We start from the raw sequence: 26,572 nt of genomic DNA, 5'->3' as shown, positions 1-26,572 counted from the left end.
TTTCTAGTGCAAAATAGAAAATACAAGTAGAATAAAATTTTGGGGAAAATGATCCCCAAGTAAGAGTATCCAAGAACCATGTTTTTGTTTTCTAATTTGGCAGACATGTATGCAAGTAACTTTTCTCCACTAATATCTTTGATATAATGAGGATCATGAACGTAGGGAAAGGAGGTATAATATTGTTGCGCATATTTTTTTCTTATCCGGTTGGATGCTTCCAATTATTTGTAGTCTTTTAGGAAATTTAATCACCACTACATTGCATTAAGATGCCACTTTATATTTTCTAAACTAAGGAAGTACTTTCTCTGACTTCTAAGTTTTATTTTGGAATGTTTGTACCTAGGATCCATTAAAAAAAAACAAAACTTGACAGTCCCACTATTAGGTTTTGGTCCTATAAAATTACTAGGGTGTTAAGTGTGCAAAGATACATTTTAAGGATGTCGCTTACAACTTTACATGCGATAGGAACATATTTAAACAAATTAAATATCTTTCAACAAGAGGATTGATGTTACGTCCAATATAACATCAGAAATATTGAGGTACATATAGGTAAAATGGCTGTAGCAGTGTTATTAAAATATCATTATGTAAAAAGTTGAGAAGCACAGAATGATATGTGAAATTTGAGCCATCTTTGGTTAAAAATCCTGTCGTGTGTCTCTGTATGTGTATGTAACTTGGTGTCATGTGGTGAAGTGTGTAGTCATAGAACAAAATTCTAGAATTTTTCATATCAAAGTATTCAAAAGTGAGTAGGGGTTGCAAGTTGTAGGGAAACTTTTACTTCTTAGTTTCTATACTTCTGATTTATTTTGTTTCATGTTTACAAAAGCATGTATTGGTCTTGTTAAAAACAAGAAGTAATAATTTTAATTTTTTAAATAATTTGCTTGGCATTCAGTGCTTATGACTAAAAGATTCAATTTATCTTTCCAGTCTAATTTGTCCTAATTTAAGACTCGCTACCTTAACTATAAATTTTTCAACTGTGTCTTTGATTCCTTTGCCACTCTGCCTTTCTTTATCTGGTCACTTCTCTGGGGAAGGCCCTTCGCTCACTCCTTTTTTTTTTTTTTTTTCCCTTAAAGATTTATTTATTTGAGAGAGAGAAAGAACTGGCAGGCATGCAATAACCTTGGTGGGGGGGAGAGGCAGAGGGAGAGAATCTTCAGGTAGACTCCCTGCTGAGCTCAGAGCCTGAGTAGGGGTTCCATCTCAGGACCCTGAGTTCAGGACATGGCTGAAACCAAGAGTTGGAAACTTAACCGATTGAGCCACCCAGCTGCCCCTTCCCTTCACTTCTTGTGTCCAGGTTCCACTATGTTCCCACTTCGTGTTTCTGTAGCACATTTTTGTACGTATATTTCTCAATCAGGTCCTCTCCTCTATTGTCATTTCAGATACTGTGTTCTTCTTAGTCTGCCTTTTTATAAACTTACTAATATATTTATAGGAGCCACCCATAAAGCTGAAACATCTTAATGCTTATTTATTCACTTATAATTAGATGACCTTAGGGGTCTCATAACATTTGAAAAATCAGAAGTGTTTTAGTTTGTGAAAATTGTTAACAATTCCAGCTTTTCTCTATGTCTTAATTTACCATGGAAGAGGCACCTCTACTTTATGCCATACTGCCAACCTTGTAATTTATAACCCACTCCTCGATTATGTTTTGTAATTTTTATGTAATAACTGTATTTTCTTCCTCTTTTTTCTTATATAAACACATTGCAAGAGGCTTAAATGGGAGATGACAGTCCAAGTAAAATATCTTTGGCATTTGCGATTATTTCATAGCGTGATGCCAAAATATTGTCACATACAGTATCTCACATGACAAATCCTATAAAGTCTTGGAGAAACAGAAATGTTCATAATAGGTTCCTGTATAAATCAGTCCAGGTGGTTTCCTTCTACAAGGACAGGCAGGATTATTTTCAGTATGACAGCACCAAGGGAAAGAGTGAAAACCCAACTGATTTGCAAACAGGAGTTTCCTCAGTAGTCATCCGGGAAGGGAGTTTTGCTGTGTCACAAGTGACGAGTCCCTGGTTTTGAAAGAGAGTGAATCATCCTCCTTTGAAACAAGAGATAAGTGGGAGAGAGAGCTGTATAAAATTATTTTACAACTATTTCCTTTTGAGCTATGACTTCTTAAACTGGAATGTGATCCAGAATAGCTTCCCTTTGAATCCAACATTTGTCTTAAGCATTTTTATTGTCTCTATTTTCTCTCACACCATCGCACTTCTTCTCTCCCTCTGTTCAACAGATTTATACTGACTGGGCCAACCACTACCTAGCAAAATCGGGCCACAAGCGGCTGATCAAGGATTTGCAACAAGACATTGCAGATGGAGTCCTGCTAGCTGAAATCATCCAGATCATCGGTAAGACCTGCCCTCTGGGGAGAACCGTGGAAGTCTCTGCCCCCACCCGCCTTGGTGAAACACAATTTCAGTTGAATGCATAGAAACTCTGTCTGTGAGTCTCTGAGATCCACGTAGCTCTCCCAGGGTTTAATTAAAAATGTTTATGTGAGAGTGTTGAAAAAAGCAGTTTGGCTATACTTTTAAATGGCTAGAACTATATCTTTACATACACTGAACTGTCAGAAACGAGCACTTCATTAAACCATATGTCTCCCATGTGCGCATTTTGTTAGTTAGAGCGACTCATATACTCGGAGATGCCTTGAAACTGTATCCTGATCCAGCAGGGACAATTGTGAAAGGTTTCATGTCAGCAGTCATTTGGCACGGGCTAAAGAATTAGCAGCAACTTCCTTCTCACTCACTTTTTTTTTTTTTTTTTTTTTGCCTGATTTGTGCATATGGAATTGGCAGCAGCTCACAAGCGTGTCCTCTCGTACATGGCTTGGGAGACAGAGTGAATGTAGCAGCAGCATTGTGCTTGTTTTGTTGTTTTGTTTTGTTTTGTTTTTCTTAGTCTCCTTTTTTTGTGTTTCACTTCATTGCTTAAGCATGTCATTCTTTTTTTCTCTCTTTTATTTTATTTCTTGGCTTTAGCAAATGAAAAAGTTGAAGATATCAATGGATGTCCTAGGAGTCAATCTCAGATGGTAAGAATCATATTTATTCTAAAATATAATGCTCATCTTCACTTCCGGTTAAACTACCTTTATAAATGGACTAGAAATTTCTTTGGCATGCCTTCCTGCTTAAGAAATCATTTGATCACATTCTATCATATGTATTTCTTTGGATGCAATTTATGAACAAGTGATAGCATCAGCACAGTTGAATATGTGTAACTCCTGAATAACTTATCTCCAGGTGTTTTCTCAGATCTTGACTTTTTGTTGTTGTTCTGGTATCTGAATACTTTAACACTGGTTTTGCTGGCACTGAATCCCATTTCCAATTTTAAGTGGAACCTTTTTGTCTGAACAACTGGTTTGAAGAACAGAACTTGCCATGTGCATCTTAAAATATATATAAATGATATTTTATTTGTTCATAACAGAGTCCTGTGTTAACACATGGACTCTTAAGCACTTTTGGAAATAGCTCCAAAGGCATGCTGCTGGAAGTTTTCTGAGGAGTGACTGATCATGAGAGATGATTCATAGCATTTTCCAGAAAGCTGTTGATCTAGAGGTGTGTGTCTTCCCCAGCCCTCTTTTTATCTTTACCAAATGGTAAAGCTTAAAATTTTGTAATTAAAAAAAAAAAAATAGATGGATAAAATGCTAAGAGAAAAACTCACTGCTCTCTAAATTAAATAGCCACAACTTAATTTTATAGGAAAACCTGAAGTACGAATGCCTTCATTAAAATTATATCAGTGGATATAATCAGGAGTGATATCCAAAATCCGTAAGATGAGGCTTCCTTCAAGACTCTTTTTAGCACCAAATAGGCATTTTAAGCGAATTGATGAGTGTTCTTAATTGTCAGAGATTGGAAGAGTAAAAAAAAAAAAAGAAAAAAAAAAGTGAACTCTTTTGGTGTGCTGACTTACTTTTCTTAAGGTCAGAATACTGAAATCCAAAATAATAAAAGGAATGTATTCTTGAACAGTGACTAACTAGCACATCTGGTGTGTGTATGTGATTAATAAATGCTCTAAGAAACTACTACAATGCCATAAATTCTGTGTAACTTGTGAAAAAAATCGCCATAAAAAACAATTTTCTGTAAAATACTTCAGCTTTAAGGAAATTCCTGATCTAATTATTCTGGGTGCATTTGTGACTCTCTGGAAATTAATTATAGTTTTACTGAAAGTAATTGTAACACCTTCAGACCCTCCTAAAATAATCACTGTGTGATACTGTAAAAGAGATGTAACCTCTCTGAGTCTCAGCTTTCTCATCTGTATAATGAACCTTAATTAGCATATGATAATGACATATAACCACGGACATTCTTTACTACCTAAACTGATATGGAAATACATAATAGTGCTGTTACAAACTCTATTAGGATGCATTCATGAATTAACACCTGCTTAAAGATTTTTAGGACTTTAGCTTAAAGAGCTCTGTAGTCCCTGAGTATCATATATTATGTTTCTTAAACTCAACACTTGGTTTTTCTTTCATTATTTCAATTATAAAGAAGTTCTAGATACTAAAACACATCTTCTGTGCTGTCATTCCAATTTGATTCTGATTACAGAGAGTCCAGTAAACAACCATGACAGAAGCGGGGGGTGGGGAAAGAGCATCTTCAAAACTCATAACTATGGATAGGAATTTAGTTCCTAGATATTTATCTGAAACATCTATCCCAAAGATCTGCAAATCTGTGAAAACATTCTCATAAGTATTAGGCTATGTTAATTTTTTATTGCATCCTACTCCTTATTAGCTCCCAAATGTCAAATAACACCTAGTATATGTGTTATGTTAATATTTCTGCTTTTGATTTGAAAAATAAAACACAGAAAAACCAAAGCCTAAGAAATGTAAATGCTGTGAAAAAGGTAGTTTTTCTAGCCACATAGTATTAGTCAGAATCTCATTGAATTTTGAGTAGAGAGTGACTTGTATCCTCTCATTTTTTACATTAAAAAAAAACAACTCATTTTTTTCTGATGTGGTTGAATTTTGAATCTGAAATTGGCATGCCCTCCATGTGTTTATTCAGAATAATACATATGACAAAAATGTAGCTTTTTTGGTTGAATTACTTTTGCCTCTATTCTTAAGAACTGGCATTGGTACTATATTATTAATGAATAAAAACAAATAGCATGGAGGACAAGGGGAGTTAGAGAGGAGAAGGGAGTTGGGGGAAATTGGAAGGGGAGGTGAACCATGAGAGACTATGGACTCTGAAAAACAATCTGAGGGGTTTGAAGCATCGGGGGGTGGGAGGTTGGGGGAACCAGGTGGTGGGTATTGGAGAGGGCACGGATTGCATGGAGCACTGAGTGTGGTGCAAAAACAAGGAATACTGTTATGCTGAAAAAAAAAAATACTGTTATGCTGAAAAAAAAAATTCCAGGTTTTAACTGAGATGAGGAAGTAGAGGAAAGAGCATGAGAGAGCATGGCTAGGCTTATGAATTTGATATATCTATTGCAAACAGGATGTTGCCTGCTTCTATATTGCTTAACAACCAAAACGGTGAGTTCTATCCTTACAGAACTCCTTTCACTACGCCCTTTTCTGTTTCTCATCTTCTGTGATCTTTACTTGCTGTAAGGTAAAACTAGGTGTGCTACTGTTTCTAGTCACAAATTGTCTTTGTTTTTAAATTTCAAATTTGATAATCTTTATTGGACTGTTCTAAGCCTTTAAGAATATAAGTTCTCTCGTGGCATGGATCCATAATACGTTGATAAATATTCTGATGAATAACAACCAGGTAATCCATACTGAGCCAATATTTGCTGAGCACCTGAGGGACAAGATGTAGGGATATTTGAGATCAGAGGGACAAATATTGAAATAAATAATACCAACAATGTTGCAGAAGCAAAAACAAAAAGTACTACGAAGGGAGTGAGCTTGGTGCATACCTGCAACAGATAGAAGACTGCTGTTGTTTGAGGACAGTGAGGTGTTTGGATGGGATGATGGAAGCCTGATCATCTAGGGCCAAAGTAAGGAGTTTGTATGTTATTCTAAGTTGGTTGGCGAGCATTTGGAAGGCTTTTAGAGCTGGGCCGAGGCATAATCTGATGTTAATATTTAAAAACAGATCACCCTAGGTGCTTTCTGGGAATTGTAGAGTATGTGTTTTAGTCTCCATTTGGATGTGGGAGGTGAAGAATATAGGAAGTATAAAATGATCCCACATATATGGCCTGATAAGTTTTGTTAGACATGATTACTACAGAGGGAGAACACAACTAAAGGTAGAAAGGGGAGGATGACAAATTCAAATTTTGAAAGTAGACTTTGATCTATCCACTGGGACATCAAGCAGAAAGGTGACTTCAGGCAATTAGGTGTGTGTTCCTAGGGGTGACAAGCAAGGTATTAGAATATACCTGGTACACAGGTAATGACTGAAGCCATGAAAAAGGATGAGATCTCAACAGAAGGCCTGTATAAAGTCAGGAGGGAAGAAATTTGAGGTTCTCACATTGGGGAATTCCAATATATATGTGATGAGCAAAGGTGTAGAGTCAAGAAAAGGAAAGATTGCTGAGAGAATGAGCCCATCTTTAAGAGGGTGGATCCACAGATGTGGTTTGTGGATCCTTAGGGTAGCTATGGTAACTTAAACTGGAGTATTTGGACTAACCCAGGGAGATGGGGCAAAGTAAGATGAGGAGAAAGTGGCAGATATTGTCAAATGCTACTTAGCCAACTAGTTTGTGTGTTGGAACGAAGAAGTTGGTTCTAGCAATCGGACAGACATTAATGACCTTTATGCAAATGTCTTCTATAGGGTAACCATGTGTTAAAGAGTAATAGAGGTACACATATCCACTGAGCCTTGAATAATCTTTCTAGGAGTTTTCCTATTGAGGAGAAAAATTATATATGTATACACATGCACACACATATGTATATATATATGTACAAATATATATGTTTGTTTGTTTGAAAGGAAGGAAGAGTGAAGGGAGTTTTTGGAAAGAGGGAAGTTGGTAGAGGAAGAGGAAGCAGCAAGGAGAGAGGAGGACCCAGGGATTGGGGAGACAAGAGATGATGCTAAATCCTAAAGGAAGTGGCAAAGGAAGAGATTTGAGGTCTGTGCAGAAGATTGGAAAAGAAGGGATACTTTTTTCTTTGTTGATACAATGGGATATGATTGTGTGAAATGTGGATATCTGAAAATGGATTAAATAGAAATTGAAGGAATTCATCGATAAGATAACTTCAAAGTCCTAGAGAATAATAATATGCTTTTTTATGGGATTCTCTATATTACCTTATAATATAAAGAAAAATTCAATTATATCTCGAAATAGGTGAAGAAAATTTAACAATAAACCTTTCAAGTTACATAGGCTAACGAACACATATTTAAGAGAAATATGAACTTGCCTTGTACCAATTTATTAGCATAATTATTGAGAGATTTGATTCACATTTATTCTAAGTCTCAAAGTCATGGTTATGTTTCTTAATAAACTTGAGACTAAACTCATCCAAAAAAACGGAACTCAGTTTGAAGGAGCTTATTCAACACTATATTTAACCTTATCCAGAGTTGAAGTTACTGATATGGGTCGCACCTGTTGAGTAATTTCTAGGTGGGTGGTATCAGAATTCGAAATATATGCAGCATGCCACACTTTGGTGAGATTACACAAGGAAATAAATTAGTAAACTATAAATACTAGGAATGTCCAGAATGCCCAGTAGATTAAAAATAGCAGAAAAATGCCCAACATGTATTTGAAATGCAGAGGCACAAGTGCTAGGTTCTTAGACAAAAATGTAAGACATGTAGGGGAAAAGTTGTTGGGAAGACAAATTTTCCTTTATTTTAAAATAGACCATTACACTGAAGGAGCTTCACAAATGCATAGAGGGATTAGGAAATTTGATGATGTGAAGTAAACCAAGATTTTGATCATACCGTAGAGCTGAGGATCTAACAAATGGGGTTCACAACTTGTCCTTCCTTCTTACTGGCTCCTTCCATGACCTCACTGTAATAACGCAGTTATGTTTCAGCCACAACTTTCAGTCTTTCCAACATATCACGTTGTTTAAAATTTGCTGATAAGAGGATTTGGGGAAATCTTATGCCTCTTACCCTTTTTTATTCCTTGAAGGTAGAAAATTTGGTTTAATTCTCCATTTCCAAGTCCCACGGGATTGTGACTTCCAGAATAATATAATTATGGAGTTTATAGACATCTTCATTCCATTTCAATAATTTTATACTTATCTGTACAGTGAAACTGTTCTTCCTAGTAAAAGTATTTTATGCTTTTGTTAGTATTCTGTCCTTTAAAGTTTTGATTCTTTTAGCCACTGCTTGTAATTGCTTCTCTTTTAAAGGATCTATTTAGGTAAGATAGGAAGATGAGGTTTCTGACCAAATAGGGAAGAGATAAAATATTGGAATGCTCTTAAAGGTTTAATAAAATCTTATAAATGGCACACTGCAGGATTCTAGCATTATGACTCAGAGGAGTGGAATATTGCTAAGTTAGTCCATTCACATGATCCACTGCCATTTTTGAATTTGAAACAAATTTGTCTTCTGGAATGGCTAGAAAAAGATAGCTTAATGAAGACAAATGCTTTACTACAAATATAGCTCTGATCTCTAATGAAATGGCTAAATAGAAATTTCTACTTTGTAGTTTTCATCATAATTTCATTATTTTCTTATGGGTTCAAACTTTGGAATAATAAGCATAAACTACTATAATAAACATAATAAAAGCTTATTATTTGGAATAATAAGCATAAAGTGATATTCTAATAACTTAAGTATAAATTTGCTAATATTTAGTATTGAATTTATACTTAAGTTATTAGAATATCACCCTGATGATTTTTAAAATTGAATTTGTCTCTAGAAGTTGCTCTGTATTACTAAAAAAGTTCAAATAAAATAATTGAAATGATATGGAAACATTAAAAGAAGTATGTTAAGTTGGAAGGACAATGGTCACTGGAATTCTTTTTTTTTTTTTTTTTAAAGATTTTATTTATTTATTTGACAGATATCACAAGTAGGCAGAGAGGCAGGCAGAGAGAGAGAGAGAAAGCAGGCTCCCTGCTGAGCAGAGAGCCCAATGCGGGGCTCGATCCCAGGACCCTGGGATCATGACCTGAGCTGAAGACAGAGGCTTTAACCCTCTGAGCCACCCAGGCACCCCGGTCACTGGAATTCTAATTCCAATTCTAAATCAGACTATGTGACCCATTCAGTGAATGCTTGGTCTCTGCTTATTTCTGCATTGAGGAAATTAGACCAATGGAACTCTGACTTGCTAGATTGGTTTAACAAAACACCAATGACCATGGTTTCTGTTCATTATTTTATCTTAGAGATATGTTTGGGTTTTCACGCTCTATAGTTTTATAAAAGTATCTTCATAGTCAGTAAAATAAGATATTTCTTAAAATGTATTAAGTCCAATTTACAAAGAAAAACAAAAGTATCATGGGAATCATATTTTTATTGGAGTTGTCTGGTTTACCATTAAGATATTAAATAAATGTTGAAAATACAAGAATGTTTTTCTACATTATATTATAGGATAAATAGTTTAAATGTGTTCATGAGTATCAATATTTATATTGGTTCATGCCATTATTAGGACAGATAGACATTGAAAGGAAGTAACTAGTTTTGAATTAGATTCAGAATCTGTGTAATTTTTTTCTTTTTTCTTTTTGGAGAGAATATGTATATTTTTTCTTTTATTTGAGGAAAAATAGTAAGTTTTATATATGCATGTCTAGTAACCATTGTGAGCCATAGTTAATATTCCAACTATATATTGGATTTCTTAAACATTTAGCATGTTCTTTATCCATTTTTTAAAAAATTATTTATTTATTTTAGAGAGAAAGAGAGAGGAAGGGGGAGCAGGAGCAGAGGGGAAGAGAAGAGGGAGAGAGAGAGAATCTCTAGCAGACTCCCCACTGAGCACTGAGGCCCAGGTCAAGGCTCCTCAAAGGGCTGATCTCAGGACCCTGGGATCACAAGATGAGCCAAAATTAAGAGTTGGATGCTTAGCTGACTGAGCCATCCAGGCGCCCCATCCTGATATTTTTAACTTAATTGCTGTAAATTGTTTCCCATCACTAGGTCATATCCCAGTAAACACAAAGTGCAATCATACCTATTATTACAAAGTATATTTTGTAACAATCCTTTCATAAATGTACTTTTTATTACCTTCAATAATTTAATCTCTTTTAAAAGGACTTACTGTTCCATATTTTTCAGTCTCTTTTTTGAAATTTCATAGAAAATGACCACATACAACACTCAGTGATAAAATATATAACAGAACAATTTTGAAAAACCGTAATTTGGCAGACAATATACTAAGATATGAGGCCATTTTAAATAGGAACTAAGACATTCTTAGCTTAAAAACTTATGACAATGCACAAATTACTTCTATAAAAAGAGAAAAAGGAAATGAAATAGGAGAGTCTTGTTCATTTGATCTCAGTATCATCACTTGAAAAGTTTATCTTGGATGAGATAAATTATTTGAAAAATCAGTAGAAATGTCCAAGCTAGTTACTTTATGACATTATATTTAAATGATTTTAATATAAATTGAGTCAAACTGACTCATCCAAGTAGATTCAGATAAAAATTCATGAAATACTTTTGAAAAATCATATCGCCCACTTGATTTATATTAGCCGTGTTTCAAATGTAACAAAAAATATTTTGAAATCATATCATAGAAACCAAATTGTAGAGCACTCAACAATATCAGCTTCACTTATTTAACCACTTTAATGATTGAATGTCAGCCATGTATATCTGGTGTTGTGCTGAATGATTTGCTTGCATTTTTCATTTAGCATCACAGCAAACCTACAAAGGAACAGGGTCTCACTGAACAGGTTCAGAAAGAACCAGTATTGGTTCTCATGTCTCTTTGAGTCTAGCCCAAGTTATTAAATAAGCTTGACAAAAGAAGTCAAGTCTCTGGATTTTTACCCTCTCTTCTACCTCCCTCTCCTCTCCCCCGCCTCCTCTTCTTACTCCTCTCTCCCACTTCCTTCTTCTTCATCTTCCTTTTTTTTTTTTTTTTTTTTTTTTTTTTAAGATTTTATTTATTTGAGGGGTGCCTGGGTGGCTTAGTAGGTTAAGCCTCTGCCTTCAGTTCAGGTCATGATCTCAGGGTCCTGGGATCGAGCCCCGCATTGGGCTCTCTGTTCAGCGGGGAGCCTACTTCCCCCCTCTCTCTCTGCCTGCTTCTCTGCCTACTTGTGATCTCTCTCTCTGTGTGTCCAATAAATAAATAAAATCTTTAAAGAAAAAAAAAAAAAGAAAAAAAAAAGATTTTATTTGAGAGAGAGACAGAAAGAGAGACAAAACAAGAGCGAGGGGGAGTGGCAGAGGGAGAGGGAGAAAAAGGTTCCCCACTGAGCAGGGATTTCCCCAATTTGGGATTCCATCCCAGGACTCTGAGATCATGACCTGAGCTGAATGCAGATGCTTAACCAACTGAACCACCCAGATGCCCCCACTACTTCCTTCTTCTTTGATATTTTGGTTCCTCTCCCTTCCTTCTCCCACCCATGCAATATATATTATTTTTTAAAAATACTATACTGTTTTTTCCTATCTATGGATATAAACTTTGGTTAGATTGGGGAGGGGTGGGTGTGTGAGAAAAATAATAGTGTATAGATTTTGTGATGAAATTTGCATTTGCCAAAATAATTTCATCACAAAATAGCAAATTGGCAAATATGTAACTTTAGTCCTCTATATAAATAAACGTTATTTAAGTTCAGGCCAAATTTATAACTTCATAGTAAGAGTAAGATTCTTTGTCTTATTCTCTGGAACAAACTGAAAAGCGGGAATTCATTAAAACCCAAAGAGTATATCTTCAAGTCAATGAATACTGATGTAATTTTTTATAATTTAATATTGATAATATATTATATTAGTAATTATAGCTTATTAAGGTTAAATATCTATAATTCACAAAAAATATTAAACAATGTTCATTATTTTCTAATTACCAAGTCTGTTAGAATAGTAGAATTTAAACAAAAATACCTTTTATCTGATAAAATACTTTCCGTATCTATATCTATATCCATACTTACATATGTATATATATACACACAAACATCTATCTCTATTGTATATATCCATCTATTTAAACATACACACATAGATTCTGTTACAGCGTAGATGTGTTTATATAAAGCATTTCTAGTATAATATATATTAGATATATCTACATATGCATAAGTATAAACACATACATATACACACATGCCTAGTATAAACACCTTTAATCCTCATATATTATGTAGAAGATATTATTAATCCTATTTCATAGATAAGGAAGCTGAGGCTTCAGGGGAATAAAAACTTTCTCAATGTCTTACATTGTATAAATTACATAAGTAGGAGTTAAACCCCATTTTACTTGTCTGCAAAACTTTTAATTATTATACTCTACTGCTTAATTAATAAAGTAACTCCTTGCAACTAACCACAGACCAATTCAGCACAAAAACAAATGGCAAAGTGAAACAAAATTACTGTCTCCCTCCTCTCCCTATCCCACAACACAAAGCAACTTGAGATGGAAAAGGGAAATATGTGGCTTTGTATAACAATGACATTAAATTGCATGTCTTATCCCCTCCCCAAAGGCTTAACAAATCAAAATCCAGAGCACAAGGTCTGGAAATCTGCATGCTCACAGATCCCAGCTAACTCTGTCTTGCTAAAGTTGTGTTATCTACCGCTTTTTGATTAGATAATTATATTCATTACCTGTGGCTGGCGTTGCAAATTATCAAACAATTGGGGGTTTAAAATGAAAGAAATTTAAGTTCGCACAGTTCCAGAGGCCAGAAGTCTGAAATCAGTGCCACAGGACCAAAATCAAAAGTATTCTCATTTCTGCGCTCCCTTCAGAGACCCTGGGAGAAATTCATTCCTTGCCTGTTGTAGCTTCTGGCGACTGACAATATTCTTTGGCTGGTGGCCACATGAGTCATTCTATATGTTAATATGCCAGGGTTAAAAGTGCATTGGATATTTGAGATTTAATTTGGAAGAATTTAATCTTGAACTTAGAGAGTGTGTATAAAACAAGTAGATCTTGCATACTATTTCTGTCTTTACCTTCCCACTATACATTTTTGCCTTTACACTCAGCCAAATATTTATTGAGCCCCTATTTTGGCCAAGTACTGTATTAGAGCTGCCTTTCAATCATGCAGAAAGCTTGATTCAGAGGCTCAAAATGTCTGTCAGAATGTCTAAATTACAATGGTAGGAAGCTTAGTGTGGTGGAGAGAGCAAGCTCACTGGAGATTGACAAGGTTCAATTTGAAGTCTGGCTCTGCTACTTATTAATTGTGTAAGTTTATAAAAAGTATGTTATGAAGAAAAATTATATAAAAATTTACCAGAGATGATGGTGAAGATGAAAAAGATTTTACATTTGGGCTTAAAACTCTGCATGAACTCCCTGTGCTAGGTTGTTGAGAAGTAGAGGGAAAAGTAGCTTCCCAACCATTCTCCCTGCTTCCATTCTTGACACGTAGTATAGGGTTTTTCCAAATGCAGCTTGTTCACCTACTATCTTATGAAGGTAACGTGTTAGGAATGGCTTTGTTAAACAAAATACATTAAAGTATAATTTTGAAAAGTCAGAGAGCATTGCAGATAGTATGAGTAGAAATCGATGTGTGAAACTTTAAGACTATCGATAAATCTGTGTATGAACTCTGTGATTATATAAAAGAGATGTCTTCCAAGCATCACTGACCATTTCTTCTTTTGCATAAAACACACCATTAGCTACCTGGACTTTGAGATCAAGCCCAGACTCCTACCAGGGCCTGAAGGATGTTCCCCAGCCAGCCTCTATGGGATAGATTCTGTCTTCTTGTCTCCTGCCACTAGATTCTCCAGATTTCAAGATTCTTGTTCCTGGCATCCCTTCTGGTGATCTCACTTCCCACTTTGGACCTTGAAACTGATTGAAGGTTTCACCTTTTGGAGTAGCCTTTTTTCACATTGGTAAACAATGAAGGCGTGAAGAAAGATTTAGGTGAAGTTCACCCTCAACATTCTGAATTCTTTGCTGGTCCCTTAACTTGGGATGTTTCTCAACCATCACCAGTTCACATAGTGCTCCTTCCCTGGATTCACCTCATGCCACATCCTCTTATTTCGTAACCTTTCAGGGACTAGCTCAAGCTTCCTTTTAAAGACAAAAATGTGGGGGTTAATAACATGCGCTCTGGTTTTGATATATTTTCTCTGTGTGACTTTGAGCATGTCAATTTAATTCTCTGATCAACATCTTCTTCATTGTAAAAAGGTATAGTAATGGCAACCTCAGATGAAAATATCTTTGTAACTATGTTAGATAAGTCTTAGTTACTAACAACTTTATTATTTCTTAGTTACTTGGGACCTCTAGTCCAGTGTAGACCCTCCTTCATGCTTCTCTAGGAGTCCGTGCTTCTCTGACTATAAAATTGTTTGCACTACGTTGGAAATATCTCTCTGTCCTATAGAACTATGTATTTTTAGAGAAATGGACATGTCCAATGAGCAACTAATTGTTGAATGAGTGAACGAAAACCAAAATCAAAAATTTTAATCATGTAAAAATACTTTGCATTTTTTTAAGGTCTCCAGACAAATGTATATCTGATTAAAATCTTAGGCTAAAAGTTATATTACTATTTGAATTCTATGATAGAATGGGGGTTCACTCAAACTGAGCAGTTTTACCTATTTTTTTTGGTTGAAATCACATTTATTTAAATTATGTGGTGATATTACCAGTGCACATTTATAATGAAAAAAGTAGGACATGTGCTTAATCAAAAATAGCGGAAGTCACAAGAGAATCTACCATCCAGAGATTAAAAAAAAAAAAGTTAAATTTGGTTTATATTCTTTTAGACATTCTCTATGTATGATTCATAACCACATAATCTAGTATGTCAGGCATGTTCTAACCAGGATGCATTGTATCTGTAGAGAGAACTCAGACTTTGAGGTATTATAGCTGCTACCTGGTTTACAATTATTTCACTTTTTATATTACAGTGGTTTTCAGAATTTAAGGGCAACAAAGGCTTTTCAATTCCAGGCCAAATTCAGCTCTCTAAACATAACTGCAGAAAGTAGACACTGGCATGATCTATTCTCAAACATCTTTATGAGCAATTTTGTTGTTGGTTGCTCTGGTAGGCATGCCCACCCCTCCTTCTGACACTTGTCTAACTTATCAAAGTCAGACTAACCTTCAAGTTTTAATTATTCTTCTCTGATGCTTTTCCCAGATGTGTAGTGAAAATTGATAAGTCCATTCTCTCTGTGGCTGTATTGTTTATAATTCTTTTTTAGAATTTCTCATATTATGCCTTATGTGATAGTGATTTATCAGTCTTTTTTGTCTCCAGCTATTTTACAAGCTCACAAAGGCAAAGACTTTATAATTCATTTTTATATCCCTTCACCATCTAGCAGAGCTCTTTGCATATAATAAACAGTCAGTAGTTGCTGAATGAATTTATCATTCATTGTTAAAGTGGTGGTGCCATGGTTTAAATTTAATCACAAACTATAAGGTTCATATTAATCATACCAAATATTTAGGACCTAAATATAGTTTTCATTAAGTATCTATAAGTTAAAGCGAAAGAAACATGTGAATGAACAAGGCATAACTTCATTAACACCGTGAAAGATGCCTCTAGTCACATTTTCCAAAACAGGTTGTACTAGTTTTATAGTAAAAATACTAAAAGGCTAGCTGTCCTAAAACATGCAGCTTAAAGTGTATGAGTTCAATAAAGAACTGTGCTCATTAAAAATTCTCCAATTTTTGGAATAGTTTATTCAAAAATAAGATGAATAAGTACAAATATTTCCAGTATAATCTTCTATGATTAGTATGTTGAGAATGTATAAAAAACTTTGAAAGCACAAATTCAATGATGACTGTCTTGAGTTTTCAAAAATGAAGATAATGAAAACACTTATTTTCCTTGTTTGAAACCCAACTTGTGATTTAGTAGTACATATACTTGTATTTAGCAAGTTCATAAGGGTCAGGATAAAAGTACAATTATGAGATTAGACATTAAATCTGTTTTGAAAAATCCCTTTCATTTTTCATGAGAGTGTGGAAAATATTAGAAATGAGTCAATGCTCTTTAGAAAATATGAGGATAATGGCTGTGTCTTGAAATTTTTATCTGTGTGCTGAGCATAATTCCACACATAAAATAAATTTAATAAATACTTGATGAATGAATAATTGAAGGATTTGATTTTATAAGACATAAACAAAATTAAATTGTAGTGCTCCAAAATACTATTATACAAATAGAAACTACTGAATTCCAAAACTATGAGCCAACTTCTATTGAATTTGTGTCTTTGATAAGGAAAACACACACAGCAGTCCATTTTCATATGAATTTGAGCAAAAATGTCTTTTTGTTTATACATTGTAATAATTATAGATATTTTCATAGAATACAAAAGCCTCAAGTCTCAGTGTACCCAGAGATTTTCAAAGTTCTGACTAGATGTTATTGACTGGGTTTAGAACTTAGAACTTGGATTTCAAACTTAGAAACTTTGTGGAGTTTTTTGTTACAAAGTCAATATTTTTATATATTTCGTGTAGCCATGCTTAAATTTAACAGGAAAAGAGAGGCAAAGTGGGTGTGCTGAGCCAATAAAATGTAAGCCACATATAGACCAAATAAATTGTGCATGACATCAGAGTAGGCACGTAAAAGTCCTGGGAGTGACTATCCGTGAGCTATGGATGTGACTATGACTTGAGCCATGTCAGAAGCATGGTGCCCACAAAATAGAAAATGAATTTCTCTGGATCACTGCTGTTTGGAGATGTATATATAAAATACCACAGGCATAATATGTAAAGTGCATGAATTACATAGTATCGTGGTCATCCTTGACTCCTCATCTTTTATTAATGCCCTATCTTCCATCTAAATTTCTTCAACTTCTATCCAGAATCTGGATCACTTCAATGTCACCATGATGGTCTAAAACACCATCATCATGCACTTAACTACTTGTAACAGTCTCCCATTATGTTTCTGTACTTCTATTCTTATATGCCTTTATTTTCGATAAAACAGGGGGCTGATCGTTTTATTTTTATTTTTAATTGAAGTAAAACACACATATAAGAGTGTAAAGTACTCTAATAGGAATTAAGGTAAAACAAACATAGAAAATATATAAAGTACTCCAATCTTAAGTATATAGCTGATTGATTTTTTTAATATGTATATACCTGTATAGTCACACTCAGATCAAAACAAAGGACACTTCCAGCATGCCCCTTCCCACTATACAACTTTCCAGACTATACCCTTCCAAAGTTCATCACTATTCTAATATTTTCAGTGTTTAATTTTGTACATCTTGAATTTCATGGACATTGGGGATAAAAAATATAATACTTTTGTTGGCTTCTTTACCTCATCTTTATATGAGATCTTCTCTGGAGGTCAGTTGCTTAGTCTGTAAAGAGGAAGGTAGACTGACACTGGGAGCTAAAATTTGAAAACAAACTGAATTTCAGCCCCAAACCACAGAGTTTCTGATTTTTTTTTTTTTTTTTTTTTGTCTGGAGTCTGTCAGGGACTCCAGAGTGGTCTATTACTAAAAATCCCAAAGAGAATTGAACTTACAGGCTCTGAATCAAATGATCTCTTTCTCCCTCTTTCTTCTTTCTCCCTCTCCCTCCCTCTTTCTCCCTCTCTACTTTATACTCCCTCCTTCTCTCCCTTTCTCCTCCTCCCTCTCCCTTTTCCTCCCTCCTCCTCTCTCTCTTTCTGTGTCTATCCCTGAGCCCTCTACTCCTTTCCATAGGGATGGATTGGCCACCACTCCTTTTTATCTCTATCCTTCCTTAAGTGTGCACAGAGCCCCTGTCAGATACTGAGCACCCCCATAGGTTGCTGAAGGTACATGAGTGAACAAAATATAGTCCCTGTCATGCAGGGGCTCGGTCTCAAAAAACCCATACTTAAATATATAAACAAATATCCTTGAATATACTGTCAGTATATTTTCTCTACTCCATTAAGGTCCTTTTATTTTCCCTAGTTTATAGTGCATGCTAAGAGTTCTTTGTCTTTAATATCCACTCCAGACACTAGTTTATTTTTTAAATGGTTTAAATGGTAGCCACAAAAAACAATCTGACAATATTATTATAGATGCTATTTATTAACCTTTTGTAGGTCTTATAGTGAATTAACATGTTTGTATTTAATAAAAATAACTAAAATTTAGGCAGTAATAGCCTGTGAATATTTTTTAGTAAATTGCACATGTTTAGAATCTTCTTATTTTCTGAAAAAGTATATAATTGGTAGGAAATCAGCAGCATTGGGACTATTATGATAAGCATTAAAAAATATTCAATTCAATTCTCTTGGTATTAGACCACAATAATTATTTGGTGTGTTTCTCTTATTGTATTTAATGGTCCTAAAAAAAATTTAAAAGAACATTTTCTTTTTTAAGACTTATTAATTTGAGAGTGAGTGAGTGAGTGAGCACAGGCAGGGGCAGAGGGAATAGGAGAAGGAGAAGCATACTCCACTGCTGAGTAGAGAGCCCAACGTGGGGCTCAATCCCAGGACCCTGGGATCATGACCTGAGCCGAAGGTAGACATTTAACCAACTCAGCCACCCAGGTGCCCCTAAAAGGACATTTTACATGAATGCAGTAGAACATCCTGTTTTTCCAATTTCTTTTCTTTCCTCCTTATTTCCTTCCTTATACAGTCTTATTTTCTAGTAGCAAAGTGAAAGGTAAAGAAAAGAAAAGATTTAAGCACAATAACCTTATTGGATATTTAGATGCTGATGAGCAAAACAAGATTTGTTTGGTCATATTATATTCTGTGACTTCCAATTTTCTGGTTTTTGGGTTTTTGTTTTGTTTTGTTTTAGTAGAATGATTTCAATAAAACAAGTTTTCTTCTTAGTAACACTTATTTTGAAATAAATAAAAATCATTTTCCTCAAAGTAAATGTTTATATATGAGCTGCAATCATTTTTTAAACAAAGAACATCTCATTGAATATTAGTTTTGCATAAAATTATATTTAAAAAGGAAGATAAATAATTTCCCACTGTATAAGGACAGATTTTGAGTCTCTTTTTTTTCTTTTTCTTTTCTTTAAGAGACATTTTGTCCTTTCTGTGAAGCTAGGCTAGAGAGGACATTGGCAGAATTTTGTATGTTCTTATGCATAGCTTTGGATGAGAATTTAATGGGATAGAAAACAATATCTTGCCAAGAATTAACTTTAAATCTTCTATTTACTTTAGAATTTCAAGATTTATGGAATACCAGAACAACCCAGGGAGATGACTCATAAAGAACTAGAACTTTCTAGTTTCCTACATTCTTTTAAAGAAGTCTTAACTGTTTTAACTTCACTGTATAATACCATATATCAATATTGAGATCAACCTGTGAATTAACATAAATCAATCATTTAGAGTTTTTGGGTTTTTGTTTCTACCTATCACTCTAAATGGTTACAAACTGGTAATCATATCAAAACCAACTGTTTAAAAGCCATGGCATCACAATCTTAAATTGTAAAGATAATATTAAATTTAATTAGAGGAATATACAACTGTCAAAGTACAAATACATTTTTTAAAGTAAAGACTTAGTTATAGTTTAAGATGAAAATATGCTTTATTTGTTTCACATCAACCCTCTGGCATAATGACCAACTATTACTGGTTGAATCCCAATTACCCACATCCTAACATTCTCCAACATGCATAAGCAAGTCTCCTCCTGTATGGATGCTTTCATTGAGACCTAGTTGTGAAGCACAAAATCCAGTTTTATGTTAAGTAGGTGGGTTGCTAATCTGTGAGAATGCCATTCTTCATCAGGCCTTTATGAATTGTTTGTGACTACCAACCCAGACAATGGAAGCTTTATATTCGTTCTACAATTATCTGAAATAATTCTAGTTAAACTCTGGTAAAGATCTCTAGTATGAAATGAATGTAAAGTATTCATTCTTTCCATATCTTACTCTCTGGTTTCATTTTAGCTCATTTGTTTATTTAAAAATAACCCTCTAAGTTGCCTTTTCACTGCTTTTCATGTTACAGATTGAAAATGTTGATGTCTGCCTTAGTTTTCTAGCAGCCAGAGGAGTAAATGTTCAAGGTCTATCTGCTGAAGGTAAGAAAAGGCACAGTTGTCACAAATAACACCCAAGTTTATAAAAAAAAAAAAAAGTTTTTGTATTACAAGAAATGTAAAGTGGGAGTACATAGCTTCTTAATGCATGAAGTCAAGATTCCAAATTAATAGAAACATAAATACAATGGTTATTAATGTATGCTTTAATTACTTATATATGTTCCATATTTTGCCAAAACTGTTATTTTCATGACTGAGTGTGTGGGAGAGGGGTAGATTAACAAAACATTTTTATGTTATTATCAGTGTATAGTATTTTTAGAGTCTTTTTTTTTTTTTAAAGATTTTATTTATTTGACAGAGAGAGATCACAAGTAGGCAGAGAGGCAGGCAGAGAGAGAGGGGGAAGCAGGCTCCCCGCTGAGCAGAGAGCCCGATTGTAGGGCTCGATGTGGGGCTTGATCCCAGGACCCTGGGATCGTAATCCGAGCCGAAAGCAGAGGCTTTAACCCACTGAGCCACCCAGGCGCCCCTATTTTTGGAGTCTTAAGTAGAGGGATGGATGGATACATAGGTAATGCTACATTATAGATGGACTAAATTCAGGAAAAATAGTATAATTAATCTGCAAATATCATTTTTTCAGTAACATATCAAATTGGTAGTCCTAGTTGAAATATTTGGTAAGTTTAAATAAGTCATCATGAGTTCTGAAATAATTAACAATTAAAATATTTAATAACTGTCATATGTAAAAACTTTAGAGTCATTAAAGATTTAAAGGATCATTACTAAAATTAAAATACAGAAAACTGGGAAAAGAGGGAAATAGTTTTTTTTTTTAATCTTTGTCTTTCACATATAGTTTTAGGAAAACGTTTCAAGTACTATAACAATCTAGTTGCTAAGGCTATGAAATAGCAAGTCTTTTGAGATCCACAATAACCACTATTTTATTAGAATATTAACTTATATGCTAAAATTCTGCTAGATACTAGTATATCCTGCAACAATTTAGATTGTTTAATGCTTCTACTTTAGTCCCTTACTCTGAATAGTCTTTTCCCCCGACACATACTAGAAATATTAGACAGGTCTAAGTTTTAAAAATTTTCTGTCATTGGAAAAAGAGGAATTACGTGGATTCTGGAATACAATGAACATTTAGTAGAATTATTAAGTTTTCTCAATTTTTCTTCTATATTCATTTTTTTGTTTTAAATTTCCTTTGTCTTTTACACTTATATGACATGTTATGTAATATTAAATTACACATTTGGGGGCCAAAAACCTTAGGTTCAAACCTAACTGATGGTTCTTTAACTTAGAATAAAAGTTGATAAAATTCCCCAGGAAAATATTTTACTTTTTCAGTGGTTAAAAGTAAGTTAAAAATGTTACCATTTGTTTGATTTATATCTCTGTCTTCTCATATGACATTCTTTAGTAAAAGAAACTCATTGATTTTCATTTATCTTCTAAAAATATGTAAATGCTCAAAATAATTTTCTAAGTTAGTAAAATATGCATACTAAGAAAACAAGAAATTTTAAAAACCTTTAAGATCATCTAGATTTACATGAGAACATTAATACTTCCTTACTATAGCTTCATATTGATCAGACTAACTCTTCTATATTATGGCAACTGCGAGAAGGTTTGGGGGGGGCATCTCATTTTCACTTTAAATGAATAATCCTACTGCATATATTGTGTGACATTTATAAACCATCAGAGAGCAAGAAATCAGAATAGTTTGTTAATACCCTAAACTACAAAAAGGAAACATAAAACCTTGGCTTCACAAGAGGATGTATTTTATTCCCAATGTCGTGTTTTAATTAGTATATAATTACAGTTTTCATAGCCTTAGTTCAAGCTTTACTTCCATTTCTCCAAAATTTTAAATTATGACTACAAGTAAAAGAAAATGAAGTTCAGATTGTAGCTTACTTTGGGTGTTTAACTTTTTATTCAGTGTAAAAAGAATTTAAGAGCTCCATGTACTAGAACTAGGATTTACATTCACGTTTATTCAGTTGTTATCTAAAGACATGAATAAGCTGATCTTTATTATTTATTAATATGTAATATGAGTCAAGAGAAAAATTGGACCATTAAAATACTTATTATATGTACTTTTAGGATATTACAAGTATAGTCATACATATAAATACATAAACATTTTAATAAATTGATTGTTAGGTGATTTAGGATAACAACTATAAATCTAGTTGCCATTATAAGGTGAACCCACACCATCATTACTTAAAATGTAGGACAACCAGCATTTAAGTGGCCATCTTTCTCCACTTCTTAGCCATCACTGTATTGGTAGCAGCTGAGACTTTGTGAGGGAGTCAGAATGCTGAATCACATGATTAGCACAAGACAGCCCATCCATTTCTGGGAAGAAGCAAACTCTAGAAAAATTGTAGTTGATGATCAGCAAAGAACCTTGCTCCTACACGTTTTGTTCTCTCTACCTTCCATCCCATCACTCTGTCCCTGAAGCTCCAGGCTCTTTGGAAATGTATCATGCTTCAGAAAATTCAGATTTGCTGGAATCTGTGACTTCGAGACTCGAGGTGCATTTCTGTCTCCTCATATTTCGTCTAAGAGGATGGCAACTGGAATTGCATTTGTGACAAATAAATAAATAAATAAAAAGGAAAACTGCATTCGTTTCATATGCTACTGTTTTTATATTTTTCCCTTTGATGCAGAAATAAGAAATGGAAACTTAAAAGCCATTCTAGGGCTGTTTTTCAGTTTGTCTCGCTACAAGCAGCAACAACACCATCAGCAACAGTATTACCAGTCCCTGGTAGAACTTCCGCAGCGGGTCAGCCACGCCTCCCCTCAGGCAGAAGCCAGTCAGGCCAAAACCCAGCAAGATATGCAGTCCAGGTAAGGAAGGGAAGCAGGGCGTGTGTGTAAAACTTACTTGTCTGGATGTAAACTGGGTTTTTTTTGTTTGTTTGTTCGTTTGTTTTTTTTTAACGACTTACTGTTTGTGAGATTGGAAAACATATTTATGTAGCTGCATCCATGTTATGATGTAATTTGACCAATGTCATAGACGTTAAGGCCACTTTTTTCTTATGGTTGGATGAGCAACCTTTATTAACTTGAGGTGAGATATTTGTGTTTGTTTTCTAAAGTTGATGGTGGTTTGTATCAAAGTGTGTGAAATGTCTTTCTTGTGAGTGACGTGGCACCGTTGTTTCCTTCTTCAGATTATCATTTAGAATGGGCTATTGAGTCCTACTCTCCGGTTGTGTTGTTATCTCTTAATTGAGGGTTGTGTTCAGTTCATGAAATCTGTTAAAATTTTTGGGTCTGTTAAACATACGGATTTGAGTGTTTGCGGGACATATTGTTTTTAATGTGTGATTGTGTGCACGTGTGTGTGTGTGTGTGTGTGTGTGTGTGTATTTTTAAACACACATGCATGTGTTCATCTGACTTGAGTCTGTTGGTACATTGTAGACACAGCCTGGGGTGGGGTGCTGACAAATCGTGGCAACTTCCTTCCCTCTTCCCTTAGCACTGTTTTCCAATTTGGGATTTTATCAGTCAGGGATCAACCAGAGAAGCAGAACCAGGAAGGGATTAAGAGATTTACTGTGAAGAATTAGTTTACATGGTCTTTGGGACTAGCTGGGCAAGTCTGAAACCCTAAGGGCATCCCAGCAGGAAGGGCAGGCTGAAACTCTCTCAGCCGGAGCCAGAACTTTCATATACAGGTAGAATTTCTTCTTCAAGGAAGCCTCCATCCTGCCTTTAAGACCTTTCAAGCAGGGAATCAGACCTACCCAGATTATCTAGGATAAACTCCCTTGCTTAAAGTCAGCTCCTATGGCCTTTAACCGCCTCCACAAAATACTTTCTCAGCAGCACCTAGATTACTGTTTGATTGAACAAGTGGGCTGAGTAAGCCTAGCTAAATTGAAACATCAAAAAAATGATCACAGAATGAAATGAAATTAACAAGTTTCCTGCATACTGCTCATTTGTTCCTCACCAATGACCGGGGTATTGGGTCATTAGCTCTATTGTGTAAATAGCTGATTGTTTTTCCTTCAGAGGGAGAGTGTCTAATATGCAAATATTCATCATCTTTAAGAGTATATATACGTATCAAACAAATGTAAATATTTAACTTTTTCCATCTTAGAAGGCAAGCGTGAAACCTAGTAACTGCTCAGTGTACCCTGAGTTTATTTTTGGTATTTAGTATTGACTCACAAAGTTAGAGTAAAATTCGAAATTACATTCACATACCACCTCCCCTGCACCCACTTACTGTCAAATATTCAACAGTTGAGATTTCCTCTTCTCTTTCATCTGCCAGCCAGCCCTTTCTTCATATTAAGCAATACTTCTTTTCTCTGTATGACCAAGTAAACTCTATTCATTTGGGCGGATTTGACTCACTAATGAATTATGAAGTCAATAAAGAAAAATTGTAACTTTATCAAAAAACAGAGAGTATACTGCATGGTTCAGGGAGTGATAAAAGATGTTTCTCATTAGTCAGTAATGCAGATATGCTTTTCTTCTTAAAGCTTGTCCTGGCTTTTTGTGATGTAAGTGAAATTGTACAAAAGTCAAAGTGAAAACAAAATTCTCTACAGGGGAAGTTCTTTGGATTTCTTTAAGAATGGGGGGAAGGAAATATCTTTTTTTATTATTTATTATTATTTGGGGGAGATGGTTGGTAGAAAGAGATCCAGATTTTGAAAACTGCCAGAAATAATATTTCCTAGAGTTTGGTTTATGTTATTTGAATGGACAAGAAGCAAGAATAGTAGCTGAGAAAACAGGGAGTTAAGTGGTATTATACAAAACATGTTAACTCTGGAAGTGATATGCAGTATCATTTGTCTTTGCTTTACCTCAATCTATTTCTGTATCTGCCATGTGGAATTTCTTGCCTAGAATTTCTCAGTGGTTATGACCCTTCTGGGGAGATTGTTTTTCTCATTCTTGCTGGTTATGCAGGGCTGTTATGGAACAATATTTTATTTAAAAATATAAAGCCCTATATATAGTAGGCATGTAATTTTATACCATTTTGGAGAGAGCAATTTTATTCTTTTCATTGGAAGATTTTGAGAAGTATTCTTTTCACCAGTGTCCTTTAAGACTGAGGTAGACAAAGAATTTGCCTTGTGATAAATTTAATTACTTTTAATTACTTGGTAGACTGATAATGAGTTGATAATGTGGAGTACGTGCTGTACTAAATATAATAGTTATGACCCTGATGTACAGGGGTTACATGTCTTCATCTTAATAGAATTTATTATCTGTTTTGCAGAATATTATATTTCAAACATTAATACTTATTTCCGTTTACATAGATTTGGTACAGAGAAACAGCCTATGAATTAGAATTTATGTGGACTTACATACAACAATATATGTTAAGTATTTTTCAAAAGCCATAGTATATACATAAGAAAGGATGTTTACTTTATGTCTACATAGTAAAACAAAGGTAATTAATGCAGAAAAAAAAAAAAACCAGTAACACATTTATCTTCATTTGCTTCAGATGTGAGTCATAAGTCATGATTTATGAAGACTTTCTGTTAATTCTAAAGCTCTTCCCAAGTAAATAGCTTAAATGACTGGTTGCTATATTATTCTAGATATTTTGCCGGAAAATATTCTTATATTTCTTCTCTGTCAACTCATAAAAAATTTTAAGGGCACATGATTTCAGTTCAATGAGAGTTTTGTTCTTTTTATTTAAAATAAATTGATGTAACTACATATATTCCCACAATATTTATTTTATACATTAAGAATTTCTATTTTGCAAATAATTCCAAATGTTTTCAGTCATTTGAAACTTCTCTCATTCAAACAAACACTTAGACCTAAACATTAACAAGTACACAAGAGAGAAAATAAAACATGGACCAGGAGGACCAGAGTATGCCTAACAAACTCTCCTTTACTGGTTTCTCAGCTCTTTCTCCACTCTTGTGCATATATATTTGTGGATATGTAGGTACATATACATGAGGACATACCCACGCGAGTGTGTGTGTACACATGTGCAAGTGTGTGTGTGTCCTGTTCCAGTGGCAACTAGAGCTCTAGTTACTCAAAGTTTGCCTCTAGAATCAAACTGCCAGCACCTGGATCTGAATTTCAACACTTCCTCATTGTGGGGCCTCAGGTAACTTGCCTGACCTCTCAGTGCATCAGTGTTCTCATTTG

General features: G+C 34.4%; 1 protein-coding gene across 8 annotated transcripts in view; it reads left to right on the top strand.

Annotated features, from left to right (window-relative positions):
- The window catches only part of NAV3 (neuron navigator 3), a 610,320-nt gene that overhangs the window by 334,006 nt on the left and 249,742 nt on the right, over positions 1-26,572 (top strand). For all 8 annotated transcript variants that reach the window (XM_032854715.1, XM_032854714.1, XM_032854712.1 and 5 more), the window contains exons 2-5: positions 2,288-2,405; positions 3,045-3,097; positions 20,302-20,374; positions 23,062-23,245. In XM_032854715.1, the coding sequence (XP_032710606.1) occupies positions 2,288-2,405; positions 3,045-3,097; positions 20,302-20,374; positions 23,062-23,245 (428 nt within the window). The remainder of the gene's footprint in view (positions 1-2,287; positions 2,406-3,044; positions 3,098-20,301; positions 20,375-23,061; positions 23,246-26,572) is intronic.

This window comes from Lontra canadensis, unplaced genomic scaffold (assembly GCF_010015895.1).
Source record: "Lontra canadensis isolate GAN:19392208 unplaced genomic scaffold, GSC_riverotter_1.0 scaffold9, whole genome shotgun sequence".
NCBI lineage: Eukaryota > Metazoa > Chordata > Mammalia > Carnivora > Mustelidae > Lontra > Lontra canadensis.
Note: the sequence above shows the minus strand (reverse complement) of the source record. Positions and strands in the feature narration are given on the sequence as shown.